Raw genomic sequence first — 13,292 nt, forward strand, 5'->3', positions numbered from 1 at the left:
CTGACCAAACATGCATTTGATGACAAACAACTGAATTTTGCATCATATACTTCCAACAGTTCTGATGGGTTATCAGATATTTCCAAGGTACTGAGGAGTTGAATTCACAGTTCTGCACCATACGTACTATGTTGAATTTTGTCCTACATAAGGACCTGTAACAGGATAGCTCCACTTCTGTCTCTATTGACTATTTCCTGACCTAGAAAAGCTAGATGAAAGGGATGTATTGACCAACATTAGTTTGGAAAGTATAAACCTGTGGTACTTCCATGTTGACAGAGTTCCGGTGGAAAGATAGTGATCCTATAACCATGCATGTTCAAACATTTACTCAAGCTGTGGCTAAGCCACACATGCTGCAGGTGAAGAGAGAAGTAAATATTGTTGTTGACAGACAGTTGTTTACTTGAATTCTTGTTGATGTAAGGTTATCTTAGGCAAGCTTGCCTGGAACAGTACAGAAGAGGTTTTGTAGTGCAAATGATATCAGGTTGTCTGATAAGATCAGTAATACATGCATGACATATGAACCCTGGTCTTCAAGCATGTTTCAAAGGTCAGATGTTGGACTCCCATGTGGTGCCCTAGGCGATTGTCAACGTTGGCTAGGTTCTCTTATGCTGGGAAAGTTGAAAACTCATTTATAAAGCAATCACGTACCAGCGCCACCCCCCACCCCTAAAATAAAAGCCAGCCCCGCTCAAAGTCTGCAATGGCGGCTGCGAATGTTCCAAGTGCAATGGCCTGCCACCAGTGGCTGCTTTCTGCACGTGTTCTTCTGTAACCCTACCAACGTACCCAGCGTGGCGAGGACGTGTTGGGCGTGTCCACGGTGTCTTGTACGAAGGAAAACGCGGGTAATAAACATTAAAACTTGAACTGTATTCAGGTACAAACTGTAACTACACTAAAATGAGCACTATTTTCAATGCTAGTATCCTGCGCCACGCTGTGCTTCCGCCGTGTGTCTATAGATAACCTTCCCCATAGCGAAGCATCGCGGTACTGTATACCATGGTCAATGTAATGTGGGCCTAAGACCCCATTCACACTCAAAAACAAATAGTATTCTTTAAACTATATTTTCAGATGAGCGTGAGATGGTCCAGAAGAAAACCTTTACCAAATGGGTGAACTCACACTTGGCCCGCGTGAACTGCCGAATCACAGACCTGTACACAGACCTGCGGGACGGCAGGATGCTACTCAAGCTTTTGGAGATACTCTCTGGAGAAAGACTGGTAAGTACAGCATGTATAATATTCACATCCATTCTATATTCAAATCTACATTTAACTCTATTGTGCAATGGCTGGTTTCAATGTTGTTCAATCATACATCAGTAAGTTGTAAGGACTCTTTGGATTCTAAAGGTTACCTGGTCTTTTTTGATTGATCCTCCATACCTGTATTTGGTTGTAGGTTAGGTTTCAAGTTCAATGCTCTATGTTTTCTTCATACCAGGACCATAAGACTCTATAAAGAGAGTATCAAAAGTAAAACAGTTCATTGAAAGACAAGTAGGCAATTATTGACCAAGTCCTCTCACAAACATCTAGTAGAACCAATGATAGTTAAGAACTCTTAGCTATTGACCCATTGCTAAACATCAGAGCCCCTCTTGGTTCAGTTCGAAAGATCTTGTTTTTGTGCTCTGTAGTTTTGTCATTTCAAACAAGTAAGGCCGACTTTATACAGACAACACTTTCATAGTCGTGCGACTGTTGTTGTCGACAACGTTGCCGGCGATGATATTTTTAGGCTGTCTGAAGAGGATCAAAATAGTCGTGCGAGGGTTTTTATGGAATCATCGTGCGACCACCTCGGACCCAGTCGCGCGATCCTTCAGCGGGGGGTCCGCGACTATTCCTCACATGTCTAAAGAAAAATCGTCGCCGGCGACGGGACTGGATCATATGCTAATAAGCCTGCAGCATGTTTTTTTTCTATTTGAAAGGGCATTTTTCTCCGGAAATGTACATGCAGTCAGTAATGGAAACGTATTTTTGTCATCAGAAACTGCCTGTTCCAGCACAATGCCCCGCCACCAGTGGCTACATCCTTCATGATACTAGTAGTAATCTGTAATACCACCGGCGGCCACGAACGCCGGGTTTAATTCCAGATTTTACCGTGTCTGTGTCATTCTTTGTTGGGGACAATATTTGTTTGCAAGCAAAAGAATAGTAATCTGCTGCATGACGAAAATGAAGAATTCTTCCGCCATTTTTAATTTGCAAGCAAGAGGTCACTGTGGGTCACGCACGCACCGCAGTGGAATCCTGCGCCGCAGGTGTCCCGCAATACTCTGAACGCATGTCTAAAGACAACCGTTGCCCACAACGAATAGTCAATAACAGTCACACGACTATATTAGTGTTGTCTGTTTGAAGTGGGCCTAAGGCTCCATCTGAAGACAGGTGGTGGCATAACTTACAATAATGCAGTGAGGTGAAAAGTTCAAAGTCTAATACTCAAGTTGATATGATGACCAAGTAAACTTGTAAACTTTATTACACATCACAAACCATCAAAAGCAGGGAAAGAAAACAATGTGTTTCACACTCTGAATTATTATAGTTTGTTACAAATTTTCAATCAATTTAAAACATACCATAAGACACATTGATAAGGCAAGGAAATATACCTATAACAAGAGTGGCCCCAACTTTTACTCTGACTTGTTGTGAAGTTCAATGATGATGTAGAATGTGGACTGTGTAAAGAATTCTGAAGTTCAGACTTATTAGTAGCATAGTAAAACTTTTCAAAACACTTCTGTAGGCAGCGTTTGTAAGTCATGTGAACATTAGACAGCATTGGTGCTTTTAGAGAGTAATACTGTTTCTGTGTTGTGCTATTGCAATTTTGCCTTGTACTGCCATTTCAGATATCATATTTTATACTCCTTTTTCATATTAATTGATTGTAATAAAATTTTTCAGAAGTTAAAAGTTTGTATAAATAAAAAAAATATCCATTACCTTTTCAGTATGTGTAAAGCATCATTTTTTGGTTTAATTCAAGTCCCATATGTGGTAAAGCCCATTTTTCCACAAGAGAGGATGTGTTGTCATGTTATATTGTCTACCACATGTTGCACCATCCTCCACAACACAGTACTTGGCACGATCTGTATACTATTATGTTTGTCCAAAGGATTCTATGCTGAGGAGCTGTCCATTGTAGGGAAGTGACCCAAGACATACTTACCTGTAACCTTACACACCTTGTCCATTTCTGGGGAACTCAAATAAGATCAGTCTTTAGAGCTGCCCTCTTATGAGTAGTCAGCCTTACATTCCAAATGACATTCTAAGGGAAAGACCCTTCCTTGTGTGTTTCGGCTTTTCATTGTCATTAAAACTGGTCGAAGATTTGGGAATGAGGAAAATTGTTTTCTGGATGTTTATACATTTTTCAAATGCTGAAAGGAAACATATAATTAAGCAGTGATAGCTTTGTTTGGGGGTTATTGCCTTCATTATGCCATTACCCCCTCAGGCTTTATATTGTCAAAACTTCAAAACTGTTTGTTTCTTCGAAGTAGGCACAAGTTAGAGACAATTTTAGATGTCGGTGTATTGGGACAATGGGCCATTGTGACATACAAACTGTGTTAACGGGTAGATTAGAATTATTATTACCTCCATGAAATGTCATGGAATGGAGGTTATATTTTCTGTTATGTGTCTCTGTCTGTGTAGATGATTACTCAAGAACGGCTGGATGGATTGGCATACTTGTTGTGTTGGTGGGGTGTGATGAAAGCTCGAATCGATGAGATTTTGGGAGCCGTATCTGTCATTATAATCGATGTAATAATATCAGAAATCACCCCTATATTTGAGATATATTGGTACAGGCATAGTGCTTTATGTGTTTGTTAATGGGCTTAGCTCCAAGCAGATGGTGAGGTGACAGCTGTTTGGGGAACCCCGAGTTTTTTTAATATGATAATTAGTTTTATTTATGTCTGCTTAGGATATCATGGAGATGTGAAGCGTCAGTATAATTGTAAGAAGTTGAGGTACATTTAACGATAATGCTTAACAGGTATGGATGTCTCACATACTGTACTGCTGATTTGAGTGACATGGTGATTAAAATGCCATTAGGTCCTCTCATCAGGGTTGGGTGTCAGAAGTTTTATGGGCGTTACAGATGTTCTGATTTTGTTATGATAAGGGACAGTTGTTAGTTGTCTCTTTCGTAGCCAATGGTACTTGTTTTTTTAGCAGACGGGGTTGGCGCCAAGTATTCATCTTACAGTTGGTGTAGGGCTGTCAGAGGAAAGTGTGCATCTCGTTTTTGTACCGTGTGAACAGCTGATGTTATGACATATTGGTGGAAAATCAAATCACCATCTGACTAAAGTTGGCCACGTCCCTTCTTCTTTCTGAGTTTCCCAACTTCCTCCCACCACACAGCTCTGAGGCACATAGTCGAATCTCAATAATGCTGACAACCTTAGACATTTTAAATGCCAAACATCAAGCTTAAGGAACACCACGCTACCATATGCCGTAGACCTCTTAAACGCACATTACACAATTAAGTGACACATTTTGATAATTACTAATCAGATGGAAATCCTCTGTGTCATTAAATAAATACACCACTACTTTCCCATAACATTTATATCATATAACCATTACTCTCAAATACAACCGACTATATACATACATACCATCCACAAAAAAGCAATAAATATTTCATGGAGGTATGAGGTCCCCGAACTCTAGTTTTTTTTATTATAGGTGCATTTCAGCTGCTGCGCATCTAATGCCATGTATTCATTTTTAAGATTATGAAGGAATTTATGTATGTAAAAAAAATAATTGTATATTTCTTTCTCTATCAGCCAAGACCCACCAGGGGGAAGATGCGTATCCACTGTCTGGAGAACTGTGACAAGTCCCTACAGTTCCTGAAGGAACAGCGCGTACATCTGGAGAACATGGGCTCCCACGACATCGTGGACGGCAACCAGAGGCTCACCCTCGGACTCATCTGGACCATCATCCTTCGCTTCCAGGTCAGAGCTCATTCCTTGTGTTAAGTACGTGTTGGTAGAGATGGCAATCTTATAAGATCACTGATTCTGCCCTTAGAGTCTCAATGGACAGGCTCCCATTAGCATCTCTACTGGAATCTACAGTACGGACCCCGATTATATTCCCATCTGCACACGATGAAATCGCAATGAAAGACGTGCAAATCTTGATGAAATCGTGATTAAAAGTTGTACAATTCTCGGTTAAAACGCTAGTAGATATGCGTGTACCCTCATCTGGTTATGCGTTTGTGGATTTAGCTCGTTGATAATGCAGAAGCCCTTTAATTGCACGCCCCATTTGCCAAAGCATATTTCATGCAATTATCCGAGTGGTGCAACAATGCAACAAACAAGTTCACCAGCTGGACTGTACCAGTTTGTGATTTGGGGATTCCGTGCAATTAACAGAAATGTGCGTTAATCTGTTGTGCAATTAACTGGCTTCTACTGTACAATGACTGTCAAAAGGCCATAAATTGTGTCGGCCATAAAACATGGAAGAACCTAAATGGTTGTGGTAAAATCAACAGACAAAAAATTCCCGCTGTCTTTGTAGCAGACTAGAAAGGAGGACTAGAGATGCCAGGAATAACCAGGATGTGCTTTTTGTTTTGACAGCCCTGCTTCATGCCAGGGTCAATATTCCAATGAAAACTGTTCTTTGTTTTGATACTGATGAATTATTCATAACATATTACTATTATATGCTATATTAGGATAGATTTGCAAGAAACATTTGTCATCATTTAAAATCACCAGACATTAAGACAGTTTTATGTTGTTAGTTTTATATTGTCCCTATTCTGGGCACACCTCTAACCCAGATATTTATTTCATCACAATTTTCAGGGACTCTCCTTTTCGTTTGGAAAATTTGATTCCCTATATTTTCTTGTATTTGAATATTTCATATATAGCTGTCAGGGATATTTTGTAGATGTAAAAGACTGTTATTTTGATTATAGAATGGTATGACATCTTGTGAATTATTAAAAATTTTATTTGGAAATTTTTAAGTTGATATAGAAGAAATACTGAATCTATATCAGACAATGAAGAGACCTTAGATTTTGAATGATTACAATATAAGATTATGCGGATACGTCATTCATTACAATCACATCCAAATTTAGCAATCCAATTTGGAAATCCCCCCCATAGTACCCCACTTGCACCATTACCGGTATTGGAAGAGCACGTAATGATGTGTAGTCAAAAGGACCTGGACTGGGTTTATGGCATATTTGCTGAGAATGGTACTGTAGGGATAATTTTGCAGGGGAAATGGACAAAAACTTTGCCAGTTACCCTGATTCTTGTTTGAGATCACCAAAAAAACTACCCACTGGTCTTTGGAAGGATCAATTATGGGGCCACAAAAAAGGCTATGCAGGCATGGTAGAAATAAAAGGCTGCTGTTTAGAAAGGGGTAGAGCTATTTATGTATCAACATCTTGATAATAATGTTTTTTATTTAGATATTTAACACCACCAATTGCCAAAATTTAAGAATGTATTAAACATCTTCCAACATCATTTATGCCAGCTGTACTTGGAAATTTTGTTTGTTCAGCAGCTGATTGTGTTTTACGCCTGTAAACAGAGAGATATTGATTATTCAAGAAGGGTTATCAGATATGGCCCAACTCTTTTGACCTAATAATAATAGTGATAGTGAGCATGTGTTGTTTTAAAAAGCTGGATTTCCCAGACAGAAATGTCCACCTAATTTGTCCTGTCTTGAACTTGTGGTTCCCACCCAGCATGAGGGGAATAAAAGTTTATACGTGTGTGCATAACGTAGCATGCTAAACATGTCGGCTCATGGTGTAGGCAGTGGCAATCTGTTATACCGTCCTGCAGTCAAGCTGCTGCAAAAGTTCAAAGTACCCTACTTGTTACTTACTTTTTCAAAGAGGCACTAGAGGGAGTTTAAAGAGTTGCACCCAGTTATGAGCTCATGTCATGTAAAATTGTGTAAAATTAGCCTGGTGTCAGAACCACTTTGTTTAACTAAGCCACAAGTGGTAGTCTTTTACAAATTGTAGTTTTCTAAGAAAATGTTGTCGCCCAGTCACCTTCAGGTCTCCTTCAGTAGAGTTAAGAAAATGTCGAACATGTGTACTATGTTAGAATACTGAAAATTGGATGAAACAAAGAAGTCAAGTCAGGTGCACATACCAAGTACATTCCATAAAGCCAACAATTACCTACCCACACAACCTGTGAAGAAGTACATAAAACTGTATATCATTACTGTATGATAGAATAGTTATTTGCAGAAAATACAGCTAGATATTATACCAAGAAAATGTTGATGATGACCAAACAGTCTATTGTTTTGCTAGGTTCTTTTGTTGTAATTAGTACTTAACGTGTTCTTTAAGAATAAGAGATGACTGGTTTACATGAAGATCTTACATGTGAAGTAACATTGTCTTTTCTTACAGATCCAAGACATCAGGGTGGATGAAGAAGAGACCAAAGAGACAAGATCAGCTAAGGACGCCCTGCTTCTGTGGTGCCAGATGAAGACTGCAGGGTAAGGACAACGAAATAGTTTCTCCAAAGTATCCAGCTCTTAGTGTCTTCAGACATTGGCTATTGTGTCTTAACTCTCATGTACTTGTGAAAGTAAGAGTGACCATTTCTTTGTGGTCATGAATTATGCATTTGTTCCTGGTAAGACCTGATTATTTTCAAGGGCAGAAGTTATCACATCCTCTCCGATTAGATCTACAGCCCACCGTTTAAGGTTAATTTGGTTAGTTTAAAATTCACCAGTCAGCTCTGTTGCTGTTGCGTTTCTCCTCCGTTTTTGCTCTTTCGTACAGAACATATATATATCACCACATGTCGTTTGTTTGGTAACTTGTAAATGTTCTTTGCTGCAGGTACAACAATGTGAACATTACCAACTTCACCAGAAGCTGGAGTGACGGGCTTGCCTTCAATGCCCTCATCCACAAGCACAGGTAATTTGATTCATATTCAACCCACGTCTTATTTCCCTTCTTTTATTGTGTACACTTGTGGGACACTCGGTTCCAGTATGTTTGTATGTGTGTGTTTGCATAAATTTGTGAATACTTGTTTTCGTTGTCTGATCACGGATTATTTATAACAGAAAGGTTACTTGCATTAATCAACATTCTTGTATCTGTAACATTCTTGTTTCTGTAACTACAATTCATTTCCTACATTTCAGACCTGACCTTATTGATTATGACAAGCTTCAGAAGTCCAATGCGATGCACAACCTGAACAATGCTTTCAACACTGCAGAACGCAACTTGGGCCTGGCTAAACTTCTAGACCCTGAAGGTACCACTGTCTACATTACATGGCTATTACAATCATAAAGGAACGAGCAAACTATTTTGGGATAGTCCTCAATAAACAGAAGTTGATAATTGCTGCCAGTTTTGTACTAATTGTAAGAATACATGTTATTTTATTTTATTTTTCTTAAAATGTTATTTTTAAATCACTGTTTTGACTTTGTTTGGGAGAATGTTGTACCTTCTGCTGTATTCCTGTGAATCACTGGGTGGTGCACATAAACTTTATATCAGTATTGTTGAAGCCTTCGTTGTAACACTTGTTTTTGTCCCACAGATGTGAATGTAGAGTACCCAGACGAAAAGTCCATAATCACTTACGTAGTGACGTACTATCACTACTTCTCCCAGATGAAGGACCAACAAGTCAAGGGAAAGAGGATCGGCAAGGTTGGTCTTGACATCATAGAATTGTCTTTCTCTGTGTGATTGCCATTTATTTCATGATTTCTTTCTCGTATGATAAGCCTTCAAACTTTTCCCCAATTTTAAGTAAGGCTCAACTTGTCAATAAGCCATTCAGTGGCATTCACAGATCAAAGGGTGCATGTCCAGTGGTAATGCATTGTGGTCAAGGTCAAAGTTATTTCTACAAGCTAGGAACTTTGCCCATAATACATCATGACTGCACATGTGCACAGAGAATTGTGAAATGGCTTGTTATGAAAGTATTAGACTTAAAGGGAGAACTAACCTCCAGAGGGGGAGTGTTATTTTCTAATAGATAGTTTTTGGAAGACAAAATGAACACTACCTCAATGTACCCTCTTGTCCCACGCACTTCAAAAATTATTCAGTATTCTACTATACTCCCAAATACCCTTTAATTAAGTTTAGACATCTCAGCTTATGGCTGAATACAATGTGCCTCATTGATATATTATCCATCAGAAAAAATAATGCCCACTTCTGCACTTTAGGGCACCTTTAATACCTGCTACATTTTTTATTGATCATGGTAGTATGAAGTAGATTGTTGCTGATATAATGCTTTTTACTTGTTTCTCAGATGGTCCAAAGTGCCATTGACAATGAGAATATGATCCAAGATTACGAGACCATGGCGTCGGACCTGCTGAAATGGATCGAGCAGACTATCGTGATCCTGAACGACCGCACGTTTGCCAACTCTCTGCAAGGTGTCCAACAGCAGCTGCTGGCCTTTAACACTTACAGGACAGTGGAGAAGCCTCCAAAGTAAGACAGATTTCTTCCTTGTTAAAGAGTGGGCTTCAAATGGCTTATTGACTTATCTTTCAAACTATCTTTCTTGTAGAAGGCAAATTTTTGTTTGAATATGAAACATTTGTATTAGATACAGCTCCAATTTATATATGTTTGATGCAGATTATTACTTGTGCAGTACAATTACTGCCTTACTTCCCCCCCCTCCCCCCAAAAGATGACAATAACAATAAAAGATAAAGCTGAAATGAGTAGTTACTTGTTTTAGCAGGTAGAATGAACAGAAATGAATGTATTTGCCTGTTTGACAGGTTTATGGAAAAGGGAAACTTGGAGGTGCTGTTGTTCACCCTGCAAAGCAAGATGAGAGCCAACAACCAGAAACCCTACACTCCCAAGGAGGGCAAACTTGTCTCAGACATCAACAAGGTGTGGCCTGATTCTGGACATCTCATGCAATAAGCTTGATAAGCATGTCAGAGAATCACTGTGATATTCACCTTTCTATTCACTCACTATCTAGTTTATCATCTTTTGCTTCTGTCTTGCGAGGGTTACACATGCTTGTAAAAGACTTGATGGCAGACTGCCATCTGAGGGGTTTGGGCTGTGTATGTTGGGAAGTATTCCCTTGTGCTGAAAGTAGTTGTTCTCATGAATGTTGTTATTTGCTGGTTTGGACCAATCAGGCAAAGGCCTGGCTTAGATTAAGTGCAGCTGCAGGTGCCCCACAAACGCCGGCCGAGCTGCTAAAAATTGCTTGAGTTCCACATAATCGCCAAAATGCAGGTCATACTCTGGCCGAAACCTCCATTTGGAGCTCGCCGACATGCCAGCCGAGCTGAATTTTCGATTTGTAAAGGGGGCTTAATGCAGTAAGTGATAAAAGTATTTTTGGTTAAAAAGGAGAGGTGTTCATCATTTGCAAAAGCTCAAGTATATGGGATTATCTCCTTCAGGCCTGGGAACGATTGGAGCGTTCGGAACATGAACGTGAGATCGCCCTGCGCGAGGAGTTGATGCGGCAGGAGAAACTGGAGCAGCTTGCTCGAAGGTTCGACAGAAAGGCCGCTATGCGGGAGACCTGGCTAAGCGAGAACCAGAGACTTGTGTCACAGGTAGGTAGTGTAGTCATCACAAGGTGCTTCATCAACATCACCTCTGTGACTGTATGGTACCCCGTCTTCCCTTACATGGAAATAATATACAGCCTTTATCATCTGTGCTTGTTTATCATTGATAATAATTGTTAGCTAGTGCTGTGTGTGCTATTTTCATTTTGCATGCCCAAACCCATTTGATATACTATAATTACATTAACATCATCCATAATTATTATGTAATGTACTGCAAGTTGTTAATGGTGATTGTGCTGCTTTCCTAAGTCTTTAACTAACTGTTGATGGGAATGTGGTTCTATGTCTGCACACATTAGGGTAAGACAATTACCTTAGGCACATTTGTAAGAAGCACCCTCGCCTGTCTATCATGCGTGGTGTAGTGTCTAGTTGAGTTTGGCATGGTGGTAATGTGGGAACATTAATGATGGTTTGATTGCTATGTCATTGTCCTATCCATGGGTGTGTCCTGCTCCAACACAAGTGGTGCTAACACTAGCAGGCCTCCCCAGCTCTGTCTGCTTTCCTCCATGTCCTGTTGGCCCCTAACCCTTCCCATGAAGATTATTGTCGATATTTCCATGCCGCACAGATGCCAGTGACTTCCTCAGAGGGGTCTCGAGTCAATCTAGAGGTATTGAGTTATGAGATAAGGAATTTTGCCCACAGACAGAGATAGTTTTCAAACATGGCCACCCCATCATTATAATGCGCATATTTAAAGTTACAGCATTTGCCACCAGGCTTTTGTGCTTTAAAATGGTTAGAAACTCGGCCATGCTTGAAGATTGTCATAAAGTGGAGTCCCTGTAGAATGCATGGTGCTTGATCGTTACATGTAGCCTAAGGGATTCAGGGCCCATGTGGTAATGTATGGAAGGTATGCATGCCTCAAAACCCAGAAGCTGGGACAAGAGTAAAAGCTTACTTTTTCATTAGCTAGTGTAGCAGCTCTAAACGTGGCTTCTGGTAGGAAGTTAAGTGTTTGGTATAGGCATGCAGTGTAACACAACATCGACATAATTTTCCCACCATTTTATCAGTTGGTTCAATCTTGTTTTTCAATTGCAGGATAACTTTGGTTTTGACCTGCCGGCGGTGGAGGCAGCCACTAAGAAGCACGAGGCCATTGAGACGGACATCAATGCTTACGAAGAGAGAGTGCAGGCAGTCATGCATGTGGCTGAAGAACTAGAGACTGAGAACTATCACGACATTGAGAGGATTAATGCCAGGTCAGTGGTGCCAGGAACTAAACTAACAACAGCAACTAAAACTGCAGGTGTAGCTTTCTGTATTTTTTTACATGGATGTAACATCATGTGGAGTAGGTACGGAACAAACCGTACCAGTTGTCTGGGCTGTTAGTGCTTGAACAGGATTTCATTACTCCGGCAGAATAAAAGGTAAATGGGTGAAACCTCGGACTGAGGACAGATCATGATGCTTTTTCCTCAGCTAGTAGTGTAATGCGGCTTTGTTACAGCTCTTTCGTTTAGCCAAGTACCTTGGTTCACCCCTACTCTTCTCCATTATTGTCTGGGGCTCTTTCATGTGTAGAGATTTGATGCCTGAAGCTCTCTTATACACTGGGCTGTCCGCTGTGCGTCACCATCTGAAATGACAAATACAGTCCCTTATAACACGTCTGAGCTTGGGTTTACCCTTGGATGGAACTCGTGACATATAGAATTCGTGTAGGCTTTGCAGACGAGGTGTCTTCGAAGTGTCCCTTGAGCACTTGAGTTTGAATGAAGTCCTCTTGTTGTCTTGTCCACAGAAAGGACAACATCCTGCGCCTGTGGGCATACCTGCTGGAGCTGCTGAAGGCCCGGCGTGCCCGGCTGGAAGCCTCCCTCAGCCTGCAGAGGATCTTCCAGGAGATGCTCTACATCATGGACTGGATGGATGAGATGAAGGTATGTCAGCCCAATTTGGATCGTCCCATTTTAAGATGTATGGGGTGCTTAGAAGTTTATTTTCAAAACTAGGTGAAAAGGTATAATGTAATGGGAAAACATGGAAACCGGTGAAGTGTGAAGCGAATGCTTGACGGAGATGTTGTCACTCCCTGTGAAACATGAGAAATGGTTTGTCCCATCCCTGCCAGGTACGTCTGACATCTGAGGACTACGGTAAGCACCTGATGGGGGTGGAAGACTTGCTGCAGAAGCACCAGCTCATGGAAGCCGACATCGCCGTGCAGGCCGACAGGGTCAAGGCTGTCAACGACTCTGCCGCACCTTTTGCAAGGCAGGATGATGATGGTGTGTGAAAAATTTCTCATTGAATTAATTGTTAGTCAGACAGTGCTGTGATAGGATGACAACATGGATAAAATGCCAATTAGGGTATAGTGTAGAGATGTAGTAATCTCTTTGTAGGGTGGATGAATCAGTTTCTTTCATTATGTTAAATATGAAGTGAAGACCACGTGGCACAGTGGTATTGTGTTCACCTCGTGACCGAGAGGTTGTGGGATCGAATCCACCTGCCGTGCTGCCGATCTTGTGCCATTGGGAAAGGCACTTACACGACTTTCCTCACTTTACTCAAGTGAATCATTTATGACAGTGGAATCCAGTT

General features: G+C 40.7%; 1 protein-coding gene across 24 annotated transcripts in view; it reads left to right on the top strand.

The window, feature by feature from the left end:
* The window catches only part of LOC118416618 (spectrin beta chain, non-erythrocytic 1-like), a 73,191-nt gene that overhangs the window by 25,928 nt on the left and 33,971 nt on the right, over positions 1–13,292 (top strand). For 17 of the 24 annotated variants that reach the window (XM_035821800.1, XM_035821809.1, XM_035821784.1 and 14 more), the window contains 13 exons: positions 1,093–1,244; positions 4,868–5,041; positions 7,513–7,604; positions 7,957–8,037; positions 8,271–8,386; positions 8,681–8,793; positions 9,413–9,600; positions 9,900–10,017; positions 10,548–10,706; positions 11,299–11,340; positions 11,778–11,941; positions 12,487–12,625; positions 12,817–12,973. In XM_035821800.1, the coding sequence (XP_035677693.1) occupies positions 1,093–1,244; positions 4,868–5,041; positions 7,513–7,604; positions 7,957–8,037; positions 8,271–8,386; positions 8,681–8,793; positions 9,413–9,600; positions 9,900–10,017; positions 10,548–10,706; positions 11,299–11,340; positions 11,778–11,941; positions 12,487–12,625; positions 12,817–12,973 (1,695 nt within the window). The remainder of the gene's footprint in view (positions 1–1,092; positions 1,245–4,867; positions 5,042–7,512; positions 7,605–7,956; positions 8,038–8,270; positions 8,387–8,680; positions 8,794–9,412; positions 9,601–9,899; positions 10,018–10,547; positions 10,707–11,298; positions 11,341–11,777; positions 11,942–12,486; positions 12,626–12,816; positions 12,974–13,292) is intronic. The other 7 variants (XM_035821860.1, XM_035821893.1, XM_035821954.1 and 4 more) reach the window with 1 other exon arrangement.

Source organism: Branchiostoma floridae, chromosome 1 (assembly GCF_000003815.2).
Source record: "Branchiostoma floridae strain S238N-H82 chromosome 1, Bfl_VNyyK, whole genome shotgun sequence".
Lineage (NCBI taxonomy): Eukaryota > Metazoa > Chordata > Leptocardii > Amphioxiformes > Branchiostomatidae > Branchiostoma > Branchiostoma floridae.